General features: G+C 42.5%; 2 protein-coding genes across 12 annotated transcripts in view; one reads left to right on the forward strand and one right to left on the reverse strand.

Annotated features, from left to right (window-relative positions):
* LOC126237344 (proline-rich protein HaeIII subfamily 1-like) overlaps positions 1–19,503 on the forward strand; it is a 388,790-nt gene that overhangs the window by 329,611 nt on the left and 39,676 nt on the right. Inside the window, exons 1-2 of one of the 11 annotated variants that reach the window (XM_049947407.1) lie at positions 790–904; positions 2,092–2,583. The exons of 7 other annotated variants lie outside the window; for them this stretch is intronic. In XM_049947407.1, the coding sequence (XP_049803364.1) occupies positions 866–904; positions 2,092–2,442 (390 nt within the window). In that variant the 5' untranslated portion in view covers positions 790–865 and the 3' untranslated portion in view covers positions 2,443–2,583. Of the gene's footprint in view, positions 1–789; positions 905–2,091; positions 2,584–19,503 lie in introns of those variants that run through there. 3 more of the 11 variants (XM_049947399.1, XM_049947400.1, XM_049947408.1) reach the window with 3 other exon arrangements.
* LOC126237348 (proline-rich protein HaeIII subfamily 1-like) lies at positions 7,332–9,344 on the reverse strand. Its single transcript, XM_049947414.1, has 2 exons — positions 9,225–9,344; positions 7,332–7,821 (listed from the first exon to the last, which is right to left on the reverse strand). The coding sequence occupies exons 1-2, from the start codon at positions 9,261–9,263 to the stop codon at positions 7,471–7,473; spliced, it is 390 nt and encodes a 129-aa protein (XP_049803371.1). The 5' UTR covers positions 9,264–9,344; the 3' UTR covers positions 7,332–7,470.

A 19,503-nucleotide genomic window follows, 5' to 3' on the forward strand; every position in this document is an offset into this window, starting at 1 on the left:
TCTCTGACTAAATGATTTGATTACAATATGTCTTTTACGTAGAAAAACAAAACCGAAATTCACAATATATCAGAGTATTAATATGTTTCTACTGCTATCTTTCATTTCAGTCTTTTCACAATTATGAAATTTCATAGCGGCAATATATATATATATATATATATATATATATATATATATATATATATATATGTGTGTGTGTATGACGTTATAATGACTATGTTGTTGCTGTACCTTGGGATATCTTATCAAATTCTGAAAAACCGTGCAGGAAATCACATCAGGTGAATACTAAAATTTCAGAGTAGGACCAGAAACTTGTATTGAAGCAAGTATCTAGATGTGTTCCAATGAGCAACACACTGCCCTATTCTGCCACACAGAGAAGCACATTCATGTCGTGCATCAAAGCATGTATTTATGATTTTGTGAGTACTAATCTACGTACGAACACAGTCAAAAGCAGATAATAGTGCTAAGTGAAGAACAACAAAACGATTATACGGAGTGCTGCTATGTCTGACTCTTCCGCTGCTTTCCAAATACGCAAAATACTTCGTAGTGCAAATTATAATACTAACGCAACGGCTGACTCGTCACTGTTGGATTCTCATTTTCAAAAGTAGTATTTTCGGGCAGTTAAGACACCTATGATGAAAAAATAAGCGACAAATGCTGTTCAGTTCGTCGCAGCTGTGCCGTGTGGCCTTGTGATACAACCATATCCCCCACTACCTCACTCAGATTGCAGACTCTGTTCGGTTCCTTTGTTGAAGAGTCACGGAATCACGAGTACTCCACGTCAGGTGTTGGTGAGCCTTATAAAAGCTCTGCAGCACGGACTAACCTCAGCACTTCCATCACCATGAGGGCGACAGTGGCAGCTCTTCTCCTGTGTCTTGTGGTGAGTAGTGTGGGCTGTAGATTGCGAAAATACAAACAGAAACTCGTGTTTCATATAATTTTACTGGTACAGTCACGTCTACACCCTCTCTGGAGACGACTGTATAGGAAAAAAATAAGCGTTTACTTGTACCGATGTTTATGTTCATAATATTCTATTCCAAAATATAAATGAGAAAACGTGATAATTTGCACGCATTTGTGGATGATATAGTAACTTTGATCTTAGTTGTACACAACACAGATAAGACGAAAGTCGATGAACTCAGAGGGGGAAGAAGGTCTAAGGTTTATATTTCCGAAAAATAAATAGAACTTCTTCAAAGCAGATGCACGTTGTACAGTGAGAGCAGTGGTTGAGGTATTGGGATTGCACTCGGGACGTAGGCGATCAAATCCCCATCCAGTCATCCAGCTTTCTCTCTCTATTGTTCTCCTGAATCGCTTAAATCAAATGTCGATCTGTTTCCGTAGATAAAATTCGGCGGATCCGCTGAAGAAATCCGGGGTTGTGATTCGTCTCTAATGAGCGTGCTATCGACAAGTTGTTAGTCGTTAATCTTCATGTCTTCTTCCTTTCGTTTCGTATGTACGCCGTATCAGATTCTATACAGAATAAGCATATTGATGTAACATTGTACGGTAAGTGTGTCAGAGTGTTGTTGACAGCTGTTTCAGCAAACATTTATGACCAGCTCCCATACCTCTCATTGAGGCGAATGTCCTGTATAGCTATAACTGGTTAATTTCGCACTTAACTTTATGTAATAGTTCTTTATCGGTCATCACATCTTATAAAAGTTTGCAGCTGATATGTAAACAAAATGAGATTAGGTAAGTTCTCATACTAGTTACTTCTCTGCATGATGTCCATGAAGGTCCTCTACAAAGATGCCTAAAGCAATACCTCATTCCACTTCTCAATCCTCTGAAGTCCCATCCACCTTACATCTAAGCTGGCCTTTATAACGACTCCTAAGTGGGTACACAGTTGTGCCTCTTGTACACAGTTGTTGAATAAAACAACATTTCTCCGTATACCACCTAGCAAGAAAGCATAGTATGGCTCCAGTGTCCAGCACATACTAGAAACTGCACTGTTTTCGAATAATCTTACGTTCATAACGTTGCTGCCAACTCGTTTAAAAGAGAATTTATCATGTACTACATGATATCATTGTACTACAGGTGTCAGCATGCCGCTGCCAGGAGACTCCACCTGGCCCTCCTGGACCAACTGAGGGTCCACAGCCAACCGGACCACCTGGCCCACCAACTGGAGGCCCTGATCCGACAGGTCAACCTACTGGAGGTCCTGAACCAACTGGACCACCAGGCACACCAACAGGAGGTCCTGAACCAACTGGGCCACCTGGCCCACCAACTGGAGGTCCTGAACCAACAGGTCAGCCCACTGGAGGTCCTCAACCAACTGGAGGGCCCCAACCAACTGGTGGACCTCAGCCTACAGAAGGCCCACAGCCTACTGGCCCACCAGGGCCACCAGGACCGCCTTCTGGGGCACTTTGGGGTTTCTGAATTCCTGCACACGCATCTGCGAAACATCAAGAGATTTCATCCGTGATATTTATGATAAACTCTACCTGATTTTAAAGATGGAAGTGTTCTGGAAATTGCTTTTTAAAATTATTTCTCATTAAATTAGCATTGTAAAATCTCCATACATGTTTCCGTTATTTGTAAAGTGTAACGAATAACCTACTAACCCAAAAAATAGTAACTCGTTGAACTTGATGTCAAAAAAGCTGTGACAGTTTCATAAGTCATCCAGTTCTTGACTGTGTAAATAGTGACCTTAGTGTGTACTCTACATGATGAAGTGTCCTAATCTTGCACCACGTCAGGCTATGTATCCAAGGATATTTTAGTGTGACATTCAAGTGTAAACATTATAGACCTATTTTCTGGTACAATGAGTGAACAAATGAAATTACATGATTTCTGCTGGCGTATGACAGTAGCGCGATCTTAGAGACAAAATTTGGCATCTAGCACCAATTTCAAAACCAAACTGAATCGAACAGTGGTCGTACATGCTCTTGAGATGTATTTCTGTTTCGTCTTAGCGACAAAGATTATGACAGTGATCTGCCATCGCATATATGCTAAATGTGTAATTAAACCTCTCACGAGGGATCGCCAAATGTGACTCCATCTCCTCATAATTTCAATGTGTTCGTGGGACCTAGTACGGTCTATTTTGAAATACATTTTTATAGTTCTGAGTTATCATACAGATATTGCAGGGTTTCCAGAAGTTTAACAACGACTTCAAATAATCAAAGTACCGTACCTCACTTTTCTTAATGAAGTAGTAAAATCTAGTCCACGGATAATTCTACAAAATCAGTGCTTTTACCATAACTACACACAACGACAAAGTGGCGAAGTAGGATTTACATCAGGCGAATTTGGTCGTCGAGATGACAGTGTGAGTCCACTATAATGATCGTCAAACCACTGTATGAAGGTTCTGGCTCCGATACACGGAGTATTTTACTGCTGAATGATTATATCGCCGTTGGGGAAGACGTGAACGATCAAGGGATGCAGGCGGTTTGCAGCTGTCAGTGTGTCTTCGATTACTAACACAGGTTCCATAGAAGCACAGGAGAATGGCTCCTGTAGCATCATACTGTTCCCACTCGGCTGTGGCCTGTGTCCCTGATGCGATGCTCGTTTCGAGCCACCGTTCATCTCGATGACGGCATTTGTGGACACGACCATCGACCTAGTGAAGCAAAAATGTGATTCACCCAGGGAGCCGACACATTTCCATTGAAATACGGTCGAAACCGATGGTCCCGTGTCCACTGCAATCGCTATTGACTAAGTCGTTGAGTCACTATGTGAACACTTACGGGTGGTTCGCTGCAGAGCTCCATACTCGACAATGTACTACGAACGGTATGTTCTAAAACACTTGTGTGTGCAGCAGTATTGTGCTCTTTCGGCAGAAATGCCACAGGTCACCATCTATCGTACTTTAATGGGCAGACAATCCTCCAAACCCCACATTCTGTGAACAGTCGTGGACTTCCAACTGTTCTTCTACCTCTTTCCCTAGACCCTCACGACAGTAGCACTTGAACATTCGACCCTCAGGCTGTGACTAAGTCATGTCTCTGGAGTATCTTTTCTTCCAGGAGTACTAGTTCTGCAAGTTTCGCAGAAGAGCTTCTGTGAAGTTTGGAAGATAGGAGACGAGGTACTTTCGGATCTAAAGCTCTGGGGAGGGGTTGTGAATCGTGCTTGGATATCTCAATTGGTAGCGCACTTGCCCGCTAAAGGCAAAGGTCCCGAGTTTGAGTGTCGGTCCGGCACACAGATTTAATCCACCAGGGATTTTCATATCAGCGCACACGCCGCTGCAGAGTGAAAATCTCATTCTGGAAACGTTCCTTATTGATTTACACTTTATTTTTTCCCATCAGTCATGGTACGCGTTTTGACTTACCATTATAGTATTAAGTGTGCAGTACTCTGGCCTGACAGTAGGTGGCAGGACAATCACTAGAAGAGTAATCCCTGCACAGTACAGGCCAATTTCTCAACTGCTGACCTCACGTGTGTAGACGGCCAGGAGTGTGTTCTTCAAGGACAGCCCTGGATGACGTGGTTTCTGTGGAAGGACGGTATAAACACCACAGATATTCACAAGCAATTGGTGCCGCTATGTGGAGAGTATCTATCATCACGAAAAGTGAGCTACCAATATGGCAATGTTCGTCTCCACACGCGTTCGCATACCTTCCATCGTTGAAGTGGGCTTCCTGGCACTCCACTGACTTGACCCCATATGATTACCACGTATTCGGGCCTATGAAGAAACATCTACACGGATATCATTTTTTGGCCTTTCACGAACTTCGGGAAGGTGGTTCGAGAAGGGGTTCAAAATGTTTCAAATTGCTTGAGCACTATGGGGCTGAACATCTGAGGTCATCAGTCCCCTAGACTTAGAACTGCTTAAATCTAACTAACTTAAGGGCATCACACGCATACATGCCCGAGGCAGGATTCGAACCTGCGACCGTAGCAGCAGCGAGGTTCCGGACTGAAGCGCCTATAACCGCTCGGCCACAACGGCCGGCACGAGGAGGGGCTTCAGAAGTTAAAATGACGAAGTCAGGTGAATACGGTGGATTTGGCAGCACCTAGTAGCCCATTTCAGCGATGATAGCCGTGGTTTCCCAACTCGTATGGGGACGAGCTTTGTCATCTTACAAGGGCATATTTCATGAAGATGCGCACTCTCCGCCCACTGCCACTAATCACTCATGAACACCCTCTGTTTTTACACATTCCTTTCACAAAAATTTCTCTGGTTTTGATAATCTCACTTTGCATGTAACAAATACGGTTGGGAAAGAGGGTTGTAATGGGTAGGGATTACATGTCTAGTGACTGTCGTGTCAATTATGGTTAGAACGTAGTTCTACGTACTTGTAATAATGGTTGTATCATTATTGTGTAATTTAACTGTATATCTCATATACAGTGATAAGCTAAAACGTTATAACCACTAACCATCGCGACATTGGATGCCCCTGTTGGCGTTTCGGGCATGTGAGGAGTTAACAGAAGTACATAAGCGGAGCAGACAGGTATGTGGCATCACCCTAGCGAAGATATGGCCTGCAAATTGGGAAATCCATTGAGATAAGCGTCTTTGACAAAGGACAGGTAATTACTATGTGGAGACTGTGGACGAGTATCCCGAAAACGGTATAGCTGGTCTAATGTTCAAGTGATACTGTCGTAAGGGTCTACGGAAACAGACAGAAGGACAGTGAAACTGCCACTAGGAGTTAAATGGTTGGACGTCGACGACTCTTTACAGAATGTGGGGTTTGGAGACTTCTGCGCTTTGTAACGTAGGATAGCAGGTGATCTGTCCCAACCGTGTTAAAAGAGCACAAAACAGCTGCACACACAAATGTTTCGGCGCACGCCGTTCATGGTACATTGCTGCGCATGGAGCTCCGCAGCAGACCACCTCTCCGTGTTCACATGTTCAGTAACGATTGCAGTGAACACTGGACCATCGGGTTTAGGCCGTCGGTCGGTGGGAATGAGTCGGCTCTTTGGGTGAACACTTTTTGCTACACTAGGTCGATTGTCCTCTCCACAAACGCCGTCATCGAAGTTAACGGCGGCTCGTCCATCGCATCACGGACCTAGCCTGATGGAAGCAGTATTATGCTACGGGGGACGTTCTCCTTCGTTAGTAATCGAAGACACGCTGACAGCTGCGAACCACCTGCATCCCTCAATCCTTCATGTCTTCCCCAACGGCGATGCCAACATTCAACAGTAAAATAGTCCATGTCTCGGAGCCAGAACCGTCATACAGTGGTTTGACGAGTATTATAGCGAACTCACACTGACATCTCGACTGCAAAGTGCATGATGTTAATCCTATGGAACCCATTTAGATCACTATCGGGCGCCACCACCCCGCATGGAAATCAGCAGCTCGTTATTTACGCGAATTATATGACTTGTGCGTAGACTTGTGCCACATACCATCAAAAACCTTCCATCAAACTATCGAATTCCTAATACGCAGAATCAGTAGCGTATTTTGTTCTAATGACGGAGAAACAAGCTATTAAGCAGCTGATCATAATGTTTTGGGTCATAAGTGTAACGATATTATTCTATGTTGTATGAATACTTAGATATATTTCGCCACTTCGTCGTTGTGAGCAGGTACAGTAAAAGCATTGATTCTGAAGAATTGTCCATGGACTAGATTTTAGTCCTTCATTAAGAAACATAAGGTGCTTTGGTAATGGAAGTCATTGTTAAACTTCTGGAAACGCTGCCATATCTGTATGCGCAACTCAGAACTGTAAAAATGTATTTCAAAATAGACCGTACTAGATCCCACGAACACATTGAAATTATGAGGAGATGGAGACACATTTGGCGATCCCTCGTTAAATTACACATTTATCTTATATGCGATGGCAGATCACGGTCAGAATCTTTATCGCTAATACGAAACAGAAATACATCTCAAGAGCATGTACGACAACTGTTCTATGCAGTTTAGTTTTGACATTGGTATTAGCTGCCAAATATTGTCTCTAAGATCGCGCTACTGTCATGCGCCAGGAGAAATCATATAATTTCATTTCTTCACTCATTGTACAGAAAACAGGATATAATGTTTACGCTTGAATGTTACACTAAAATATCCTTGGATACATAGCCTGATGTGGTGCAAGATTAGGACACTTCATCACATAGAGTACATACTGAAGTCACTAATTACACAGTCAAGAACAGAATGACTTATGAAACTGTCACAGTTTTTTGACATCAAGTTTAAAGAGTTACTATTTTTTGGGTTAGTAGGTTATTCGTTACACTTTACAAATAACGGAAACATTTATGGAGATTTTGCAATGCTGATTTAATGAGAAATAATTTTACAAAGCAATTTCCAGAACACTTCCATCTTTAAAATCAGGTAGAGTTTATCATAAATATCACGGCTGAAATCTCTTGATGTTTCGCAGATGCGTGTACAGGAATTCAACAACCCCAAAGTCCCCCAGAAGACGGTCCTGGTGGCCCTGGTGGGCCAGTAGGCTGTGGGCCTTCTGTAGGCTGAGGTCCACCAGTTGGTTGGGGCCCTCCAGTTGGTTGAGGACCTCCAGTGGGCTGACCTGTTGGTTCAGGACCTCCAGTTGGTGGGCCAGGTGGCCCAGTTGGTTCAGGACCTCCTGTTGGTGTGCCTGGTGGTCCAGTTGGTTCAGGACCTCCAGTAGGTTGACCTGTCGGATCAGGGCCTCCAGTTGGTGGGCCAGGTGGACCAGTTGGCTGTGGACCATCAGTTGGTCCAGGAGGGCCAGGCGGAGTCTCCTGGCAGCGGCATGCTGCCACCTGTAGTACAATGGTGTGCTATAAACCACATGATAAATTCGCTTTTAAATGAGTTGGCAGTAACACTATGAACGCAAGATTATTCGAAAACAGTGCAGTTTCTGGTATGTGCTAGACACTGGGGCCATATTAGACTTTCTTGCTGGGTGGTATACAGAGAACTATAGTTTTATTCAGCAACTGTCTACCCACTTATGGAGCCACTTACGAATCGTTAGAAGGGACAGCTTAGATGTATGGTGGATGCAGCTTCATACTCTAGAGGATCGGGAAACAAGCATCACTGTTCGCATGACATATTACTTTCGACATCTTTGTAGAGGACCTCCATGTGCATCATGCAGAGAAGTAACGAGCACGAGAGCTTCTCTACTCTCATTTAGTGAACATACCAGTTGCAAATTTTATAGATACGAGATGACTAATCAGAACCTATTATGTAAAGTAAAGTGCAAAATCGTCCGCAGCTCGTGGTCGTACCGTAGCGTTCTCACTTCCCACGCCGGGGTTCCCGGGTTCGATTCCCGGCGGGGTCAGGGATTTTCTCTGCCTCGTGATGACTGGGTGCTGCGTGCTGTCCTTAGGTTAGTTAGGTTTAAGTAGTTCTAAGTTCTAGGGGACTGATGACCATAGACGTTAAGTCCCATAGTGCTCAGAGCCATTTGAACCGTTTGAAGTGCAAAATTAATCAATTCTAGCTATCGTGGATCCACCTCACTGAGGTGTATGACAGCTGTATCAACAACATTCTGACACAACTTAAAATGTTACATCAGTATGCTTATTCTGTATAGAATCTGTTACGGGGTACGTATGGAACGAAAGGAAGAAGATTAACGAGTAACAACATGTCGATAGCACGCTCATTAGAGACGAATCACAACCCCGGATTTCTTAAGCGAATCCGCCGAATTTTATCTAAGGAAACAGTATGATATTTGATTTAAGCGATTTAGGGGAACAACACAGAGTGAAAGCTGGATGACTGGAGTGGGGTTTGATCGCCTACGTCCCGAGTGCAATCCCAGTATCTTAACCACAGCGCTCTCACGCACTGTGAAGGGACAACCTGCAATTGGTTTGAAGAAGTTCTATTTATTTTTCGGAAATATAAATCTTAGATCTGCTTTCGCATCTGAGTTTTGCCACTTTCGGCTGATCTTTGTTGTGTGGAATTAAAAATCAGAATTACTATATCATCCGCAAATTCGTGTAAATTATCACGTTTTCTCATTTATATTTTGGAATAGAATATTATGAACATAAACATAGGTACAAGTAAACGCTTATTTTTACATATACAGTCGTCTCCAGAGAGTGTGTAGACGTGACTGTACCAGTAAAATTATATGAAACACGAGTTTCTGTTTGTATTTTCGCAGTCTACAGCCCACACTACTCACCACAAGACACAGAAGGAGAGCTGCCACTGTCGCCCTCATGGAAGTGCAGAGGTGAACGTGGGCTGCACAGCTTTTATAAGGCTCGCCAACACCTGACGTGGAGTACTCGTGATTCCGTGACTCTTCCACAAAGGAACCGAACAGAGTCTGCAATCTGAGTGAGGTAGTTGGGGATCTGGTTGTATCACAAGGCCACATGGCACAGCTGCGACGAACTGAACAGCATATTGTCGCTTATTTTTTCATCATAGGTGTCTTAACTGCCTGAAAATACTACTTTTGAAAATGAGAATCCAACAGTGATGAGTCAGCCGTTGCGTTAGCATTATAATTTGCACTACGAAGTATTTAGCGTATTCGGAGAGCAGTGGAAGAGTCAAACTTCTTACAATCATTTTGTTGTTCTTCACTTATGATCAGTGTTAATACGTAGATTAGTACTCACAAGATCATAAATACATGATTTCATGCACCACATGAATGTTCTGCTCAGTTTATTACAGTAGGGCAGATTAGGGCAGAGCGTTTTACATCGAAGACATTTAGACTTTCGCTTCTAGCGAGCCCTGCAATACCAGTTGTATACATTTTCTTGTTCCATTTATAAATGCTAGCATTCATATGATGAATGTTTCTTAAGTTACAGACAATATCCTGGACACTAAGTTTTTTCCACGTGTGAAAATCTGTCACAATGTACGTTCATAACATGTTCATTGTAATGCTATTTATGCTAGCCATGAAATGGATATATACATTGCCCCATGTGACTTTATGACCGTAAAAAGACTGAAATGAGAAATATTGATAGAAACATATTACTGTACTGATATATTGTGCACTTTTGTTTTTGTTTTTCTACGCAAAAATAAGTTTCATAATTAAACTGATAATAAAACCGTTTGCTCAGAGACTTTTGTTAGAGTGGCCAAAGGAACTCTGTACATCTACTGCTGTAAGACAAATGATGTGGCATGTCACTTTTTCTCGCCATTCTGTGGCGTTTTTTCTTGTCTGGCTGTTGTAGAGTAAGCACACGTTTCTATGTATTTCGCCTTTAGATCAAATATAAGTCCTTTTTTGAAATGTGTGAGTGGAATATAACTATAGAATCAAGCGTGATAATATCCCATTGTAATAACCATAACTTTGTATGGATGTTGGTATCTTTCTTTTCCGAGATTGTAAACAAAGGATCGGTGACAAATTTTTCGAGGATAGAAGAACCGAACACGTAACATGTTTTTTCGTTACTTATTCAATATCGTTAAGCAGAACCACCGTGAGATCGGATTTTGTATCATTTCATTTCAATCCTTAAGTATATTGTTCATCGGTCAATTACCTTCGAACAATGACTTCGGCAGTCGCTTCAGTGGCTTGATGTATCGTGCCACACGATATTAATAGACGTTAGGCTCCTGATTAGTGAATACGTAAATTGATCTGTTGACAGTAATTATTAATTTCAATTATCTGTGTTTTTGGTCAGATTTCCGTCTTTGGACGTCTCCATAACAATCAGTATTTTACCTTTCCGTGAAATACTGGGAAAAATTTTCATAATAGTATTAACCCTGACGATTCTCTTGCACTATAAATTCTAGACAGAAACGTTTCATCATGTACCTAGGAACGAATATTCTGTTGATATATAAAAGTGTTGCAATTGAAAAAATCTTCCAATATCTTATTTAATTACCAGTAATCTTTAAGATAAATCAAATGAAGGAGAAGGGTTGTCAAAAACCAGTTATAGGTTGAAAACATTTAGGAATAGAAACTGTTGGTAAGTAATACAGTTCCATTTTTGAAACAAGAAAAGTTATTAAAACGTTAAAGAAATTGGAAATACATCGTGATCTATGATAGACCATCTTGTGTTACCAGATACAAGACGGCACACAACCGACGAAGTGTGGCCTAAACGTCCACAGAGTATGCAACTAGGTTTTAAAATATACAGCATTTTACTCAACATAAGATTCTGCAATCAAAAAATTGGCGCTATCCTCTAAATAACTTCAATATGTTACACAGTACTTAAATATGAAGAAATCGTAATTTTTGCGTATGCTACGCAGAACATAATCTCGTGTCTAACAATGTGGAAGATGTTGTAAACTTCTAGGGTACTTTGTAGTGTGCATTACTTCATATTGTTTTTAAATCTGTCAATAGACTAAAACAACGACCAGGGACCATCACCTGATCCTACGTACATCATAATCCAGGTGTAACATTCTCCACTATGATACGATTTCATTGCTGTAGATTTAATTACTCCCTTCTCGTTTTAGCCACACTACTGATATCTATTCCAAATGTATTTTGCAGAATTATTTCGTGAAACTCTGATGTCCTAGCGATGTGGTACAATGATATGGGCACTGGACGTGCATTTCTAAGAAATAAGGTTCAAGGCCCTGTCCAGTTCTACGCTTCCTGTATTTTACTTAATTTGAATTTAGTCTGCATGCACTAAATGGTTAACGAAGCGGCCCCCTAGTATCTACGTCTACATCTATACAAATTACCGTGAGGTGCATGGCAGGGGGTATGTCTCATTGTGCCAGTTATTAGGGCTTCTTCCTGTTCCATTCACGTATGGAACGTGGAAGAATGATTGAATATCTCTGTGCGTGCAGTAATTATTCTAATCTTATCTTCACTATCCCTATGTGAGAGATACGTAGGACGATGTAGTACATTTCTAAAATAATAATTTATAGCTTGTTCTTGAAACTTTGTTAATAGACTTTCTCGGGATAGTTTACGTCTGTCTTCAAGAGTCTTCCAGTTCAATTCCTCCAGTATCTCTGTTACACCTTCCCGTGAGCGTAACAGAGCTGCCCTTCTCTGTATCCGTTCAATATCTAGGTCGCAGGTTCGAATCCTGCCTCGGGCGTGTGTGTGATGTCCCTAGGTTAGTTAGGTTTAAGTAGTTTTAAATCTAGGGGACTGATGACATCAGATGTTAAGTCCCATAGTGTTTAGAGCCATTTGAACCATTTTCTTCCAATAAAACGAAGTCTACCACCTCCTTTACCCACGACTGAACCTGTGTGATCATTCCATTTCATATCCCTACGAAGTGTTACGCCGTGGTATTTATATGAATTGCCCGATTCCAACAGTGACTCGTACTATGTGTCACAGAGTCATACAAATTTTCATATTGGCTTTTCTTGTGCAACCACCCAATATCTGGCACTAAAAACTTTTTGACCGTGATGTAATTGTTGCTGTAGTAACACGTAGGAGTAAGACAACAACTCAAAGCCTATATTTCTTCTGTTCATTCCCATTCACGACTATTTTGCATGTAATATCACCTTTTCATCTATATGCAGATAGTTTTACTGCTAGATGTCGATATTATGGAATTGTATTTTTTAGCAGTTACATTTATGCCGTGGAGACTGACCTTCATTCTCCTTCCCCCTTATTATTTTGTCCTTTGCAAAGCTTCAAAACAACTAATCCATAAACTCTTAAATGATAAATCAATATTATTGGTAATAAATAGACGTCACACGATCTAACTTTAATTTGAGTTCCCGATAATTGTTGCCAATCAATATTATTGGTGATAAGTAGAGGTCACATGATGTAACTTTAATTTGAGTTCCCGATCATTGTTGCCACAGAACCTATTATTATCAATTAAGTTGTCTGTACACAACCTAACCGTCCTTACATTGCATTCTCCCTTTAGAGAACTATTCCATCAACTAATTTTCGCTCAGTGTGAATTTGGTAGCTGACTACAGTAAACTTTGCTTAGCCTCACATCTTCCTTATTACAAATGGAAACTCGTATCGTTTTTCTCTTCTCATTCGAGACCTATTGCTCGGTGATATACGTATTACACATTTTCAACAACAATGGGTCTGAATTGCACCTCCATGCTTCAATACTGGTACATGTAAATCTATCATACATCGTGGCAGTATCGCGTCAAATTTCACATTTTCTAGATCAGTTGTATTTCTCATAAACTTTGTTTAATGAATCTCTCAGTACAGTTTAATCCAATTGTTTACTCCGATGAATCAAATATATGAGAATATGATAGTGACCTCTTGAGATCGCCCTTTATGGTGAATAGGAGAATACTACTCAGGAGTGGATGGTAGGTTGGAAATGAAATACCTTTTTCGGAACAAGGGGAGAAAAAGTTGCGCTAAGGACCTTTCAACAGTTGTGAAAGCTAATGGTCAGAGTTAATGTATCCCTCTGGGTTTCAGGTTTGTTTGCCTTTCCTACACGAAAAATTCACCACTTGTAATTTAATTACACTAAACCCTAAAATTTAAGGCATAAAAAATTATCTCCAAACATGAAATACGGATATACGACATAGAAATTAGAGCATGTGTAGTTGGTACAAAATGGGCTCTGCAATCATTTTGGTTAAGGGGACTGAAAGGTGCCGCATAATCAAATAGCTTCTAGGAAATTCACTATGAGTGCATTGACATTATTGATTGTGAAAATGGACAATTTGTTTTGAACGCGGTTACTAGAGACATTCAAGTTGCATTGTGGGTTTTCTATGGCATCAAGCAGAAAGAATATGTCTGAGAAAGTATCGCAATCTTGTGCAGTCCTTGTGAAAGCCAAAATCACCTAGCTTTAAGACCTTTACTCCAATTACTAATTTCGATAGACTGGCAGTACACTTTGTGTATAATTTTCACGTAGATGTGTAATCGACATTTTGAGAACAAAGTGTAAATACATTAAGAAACTCAACATGGTTAGTCGTTTACTTTTTTAATGTATCTCTACTTGGTTCTCAAAATGTCAACGACACATGTATGTGAACATATACGTAAATTTTAATGCCAATCTGAAAATGACGGCACGATTCTGACGAAACTAGTATTTGGAATAAAGACTTCAAAATCAAGTGATCTTGGTCTTCACAATATCAGAATTCACATCTAATTTGTCTAAAATGTTAACATTAAATATAGATATGAAGGAATGCGGGGTGTCACTTGTGAAAAATCGTGCAGCACAGATAAAGGACGCGTTTTATGCAGGGCACCAGGTGAGCACAGAAGCCTGTCTGGAAAATAACTACAAGGCTCTCACATCCTACGCCAATTTCAAGCTTCGCAAGGAGACCGCGGTGCTTTCAACAGATTCAAAAACCATTTTACTTAAACTGAGCAGTTACAGTGGAATCTTGTTTATCAGCTCTCCTACATATAGGGATGTAATTTCATATGTAAAATCTACTTTAGAAACAAAAACTATCGCATGTCGTATAAGAAAGATGTAAGTTAGCCAGGTAGATCACGGTGAAGCCTAAATCACAGCGAAGAATTAGGCTACGTATGAAGACAGCAAGGGGTGTGAAATGTACGAAGCACCGTTTCATACCAGACTCCCGCTACAAGTTGAACCACAATTCAGGGTGAAGCTTAATTTGAGGCAAGTAGTATGATATACATTCTAAATACATAAACATACTAAAATTTGGCAATTACAGCCATAAAATAACCTTTGAGTCAATCATTGACTCATGGAGTATTGACAAGAAGGTATCATTTGCGGGAATTCATTGATCTATTGACAAAGAGAGGGGTACCAAAGAGAACTGTCTACGACGAACTGATTTCGAATAGAACAAAGCCCGGTATGAACAAGTGTACCGAAGTAATCAAGAAATCCTTGAGAGGTCTCAAAGAAAATATGTAAAAGATCTAAGGGAAGAGGCCAAAGAATACTGAAAAGGGAACATAGCTAGTCAGTTACATAAAATGTTTGAGTACTACACAAGTCGATAACAGCTCATCAAGGATAATTCTAGCAGAATACGACAAATCTACGTAATATCATTATGGGATCTGAACTGTGCTTTTATAGTATCCTCAACTGTGATCAACACAATGTGCCCCAAATCCGTTAACCAACCATTTTAGAACCAGTTCATCCCTACCGAGAATGAAGGAAATCAAACAACACGCAATAAAGTTGAACAAGACCTGAAAACTCAGCTACAACCAGTAACGTGGTTCGACTGACACGTCTGTCTGTAGTATAATGTATTACAAGCCGCAACGCGTACTGTATCGTACACTGAGGTGACAAAGTAATGGGACAGCGAATCCACATATACATATGGCAATAGTGTCGTGTACACAAGGTGTAAAAGGACAGAGCATTTTCGGAGCTGTCACTTTTTCTCATTTTGAAAAGGTTTTCGGCATGATTGTGGCAGCACGAAGGGAATTAGCAGACCTTGAAAGCTGGAAAATAGTTGAAGCTAAACGCACGGGACATTCCATTTCGTAATTTGTTAAGGAATTCCATATTCTGACATCCACAGTGTCCAGAGAGCGCCGACAATACAGTATCTGGGGCATTACCTCTCATGACGGCAACGCAGTGGCCGACGGCCTTCACTTAACGACTGAGAGCAGTGCCGTTGGCGTAGAGTTGTCAGGGCTAACAGGCGAGCAATATTGCGTGGAACAGCCGCAGAAATCAATGTAAGTCTTACAACGAACGTATCCGTTAGGACAGTGCACCGAAGTATGGCGTTAATGGACTGTGGCAGCAGACGACGGACATGAGGCTTTTGCTAGCAGAACGACGTCGCCTACAGCGCCTCTCCTGTGCTCGTAACTACATCGGTTGGATCCGAGACTCCCGGTTAATCGTGGTCTGGTCGGATGAAACCCGATTTCTACATCTACATCTACATTCATACTCCGCAAGCCACCCAATGGTGTGTGGCGGAGGGCACTTTACGTGCCACTGTCATTACCTCCCTTTCCTGTTCCAGTCGCGTATGGTTCGCGGGAAGAACGACTGTCTGAAAGCCTCCGTGCGCGCTCTAATCTCTCTAATTTTACATTCGTGATCTCCTCGGGAGGTATAAGTAGGGGGAAGCAATATACTCGATACCTCATCCAGAAACGCACCCTCTCGAAACCTGGCGAGCAAGCTACACCGCGATGCAGAGCGCCTCTCTTGCAGAGTCTGCCACTTGAGTTTATTAAACATCTCCGTAACGCTATCCCGGTTACCAAATAACCCTGTGACGAAACGCGCCGCTCTTCTTTGGATCTTCTCTATCTCCTCCGTCAACCCGATCTGGTACGGATCCCACACTGATGAGCAATACTCAAGTATAGGTCGAACGAGTGTTTTGTAAGCCACCTCCTTTGTTGCTGGACTACATTTTCTAAGCACTCTCCCAATGAATCTCAACTTGGTACCCGCCTTACCAACAATTAATTTTATATGATCATTCCACTTCAAATCGTTCCGCACGCATACTCCCAGATATTTTACAGAAGTAACTGCTACCAGTGTTTGTTCCGCTATCATATAATCATACAATAAAGGATCCTTCTTTCTATGTATTCGCAATACATTACATTTGTCTATGTTAAGGGACAGTTGCCACTCCCTGCACCAAGTGCCTATCCGCTGCAGATCTTCCTGCATTTCGCTACAATTTTCTAATGCTGCAACTTCTCTGTATACTACAGCATCATCCGCGAAAAGCCGCATGGAACTTCCGACACTATCTACTAGGTCATTTATATATATTGTGAAAAGCAATGGTCCCATAACACTTCCCTGTGGCACGCCAGAGGTTACCTTAACGTCTGTAGACGTCTCTCCATTGATAACAACATGCTGTGTTCTGTTTGCTAAAAAATCTTCAATCCAGCCACACAGCTGGTCTGATATTCCGTAGGCTCTTACTTTGTTTATCAGGCGACAGTGCGGAACTGTATCGAACGCCTTCCGGAAGTCAAGAAAAATAGCATCTACCTGGGAGCCTGTATCTAATATTTTCTGGGTCTCATGAACAAATAACGCGAGTTGGGTCTCACACGATCGCTGTTTCCGGAATCCATGTTGATTCCTACATAGTAGATTCTGGGTTTCCAAAAACGACATGATACTCGAGCAAAAAACATGTTCTAAAATTCTACAACAGATCGACGTCAGAGATATGGGTCTATAGTTTCGCGCATCTGCTCGACGACCCTTCTTGAAGACTGGGACTACCTGTGCTCTTTTCCAATCATTTGGAACCCTCCGTTCCTCTAGAGACTTGCGGTACACGGCTGTTAGAAGGGGGGCAAGTTCTTTCGCGTACTCTGTGTAGAATCGAATTGGTATCCCGTCAGGTCCAGTGGACCTGGTGGTAGGGTTAGAGTGTGGTGAAGACCTCCCAAAGCCATGGGCTCAAGTTGTGAACAAGGCACTGTGCAAGCTGGTTGTGCCTCCATAGCGGTGTAAGCTGTGTTTACATGGAATGAACTGGGCTCTCTGGTCCAACTAAACAGATCATTGAGTGTAAATTGTTACATTCAGCTACTTGGAAATCACTGGAAGCCATTCATGAACTTCATGTTCCCACACAAGAATATAATTTTTATGGATGACAATGCACCATGTCTTTAGGCCACAATTCTTCGCAGTTGATCCTGCACCGGAAAAACTTTCGCAACTACAGACGCCTATAGTGTTGGCATGGATCCATATTTCTGTAGGGGACTTTCAGCGACTTGTTGAGACCATGCCGCGTTGAGTTGCTGCATTGTATCGGGTAAAATGAAATCATCTTCATTTCGTCAGCATCATCATCCCCCATGACAATGACTAGACTGGACTATGTAAAAAACTGGACTGTGTAAAAATTAGGACTCTGTACGGGCGTTGATGGCCGCACAGTTGAGCTCACCACATACCAAACATCATTATCATCTGCCCAGCCTATGTGGTCCGATACCTGTAATGAGGCGTGGCCGCCCAGCCACCTGATATCTGGACGTGGTTTCATCTTGGTTTCGCCAACTTTCGAAGACACACCATAGCACTCCTTGAGCGCCAACAAGTTGTGCAGTTACCGAAATGCTCTCCTCGAGCATCCGGGCCATCACAATATGCCCTCGCTCGAACTCAGATTGATCGCGTGACTTCCCCCTTCTACATATGGGCAGCATGCTCTCCGATACTACATGACCCGTATGCCTGTCTGACTGGCAGTCGTTCCTCCCCAGGTGACACTGCTATCGCCTGGACAGGTTTTTTTTATATACCCATCAAAAAAAGTTTTGTATTATTTCGACTCCGAGAGTTTCGCAGGCTGTACAGAAAATCGGGATAGAGATCAACATAAACATCATTTCCGCCCTTTTTATTGCTCATGAAAAACACACATAGCATGTTGTCCCACCATACAGCGAGACCTTCAGAGGCGCTGGTCCAGATTTCTAAACACACCGGCACCTCTAATACGCAGTAGCATGTCCTCTTACATTGATGCATGCCTGTATTCGTCATGGCATACTATCCCCAAGTTCATCAAGGCACTCTTGGTCCAGATTGTCCCTCTCCCCAACGAAGATTCGGCATAGATCTAACAGAGTGGTTGCTGGGTCACGTCGTCTGTAAACAGCCCTTTCCAATCTATCCCAGGCATGTACGATAGGGTTCATGTCTGGAGAACATGTTGGCCACTCTAGTCGTGCGATGTCGTTATCCTGAAAGAAGTCATTCACAGGATGTGCACGATGGGGGCGAAGACTGTCGTCCATGAAGTCGAATGCCTTAGCAATATGCTGCCGACATTGTTGCGCTATCGGTCGGAGGATGCCATTCGCAAATCGTACAGGCCTTACGGCGCTTTCCATGACCACCAGCCTCGTACGTCGGCCCCACATAACTCAACCCCAAAACATCAGGGAACCTCCGTTTTGCAGCACTCGCTGGACACTGTGTCTAAGGCGTTAGCCTTTCCGGGATGCCTCCAAACATGTCTCCGACGAGTGTGCATATGCCTGCAACTTGACAGTCGTCACTGTGTCTAAGGCGTTAGCCTTTCCGGGATGCCTCCAAACATGTCTCCGACGACTGTCAAGTTGCAGGCACATGCGACACTCGTCGGTGAAGAGAACGTGATGCCAGTCCATTCGGCATGTTGTTGTGCCCATCTGTACGCGCTGCATGGTGTCGTGGTTGCAAAGATGGACCTCGCCATGGACGTCGTGAGTGAAGCTGCGCGTCATGCAGCATATTGCGCACAGTTTGAGTCGTAACACGACTTCCTGTGCCTGCACGAAAAGCATTATTCAACACATGGTGGCGTTGCTGTCAGGGTTCCCCCGAGGCAAAATCCACAGGTAGCGGTCAGCTACTGCAGTAGTAGCCCTTCGGCAGCCTGCGCGAGGCTTGTCATCGACAGTACCTGTCTCTCTGTATCTCCTCCACGTGCTAACATTTTCGTATGCAGGAGTG

Source organism: Schistocerca nitens, chromosome 2 (genome assembly GCF_023898315.1).
Source record: "Schistocerca nitens isolate TAMUIC-IGC-003100 chromosome 2, iqSchNite1.1, whole genome shotgun sequence".
In the NCBI taxonomy this organism is placed as follows: Eukaryota; Metazoa; Arthropoda; class Insecta; order Orthoptera; family Acrididae; genus Schistocerca; species Schistocerca nitens.

Coding starts and splice junctions, on each gene's coding strand:
- LOC126237348 (XM_049947414.1), bottom strand. CDS start 9,263: ATGAGGGCGACAGTGGCAGCTCTCCTTCTGTGTCTTGTG. Junction 7,822..9,224: donor CTCTCCTTCTGTGTCTTGTG/GTGAGTAGTGTG, acceptor ATTGTACTACAG/GTGGCAGCATGCCGCTGCCA.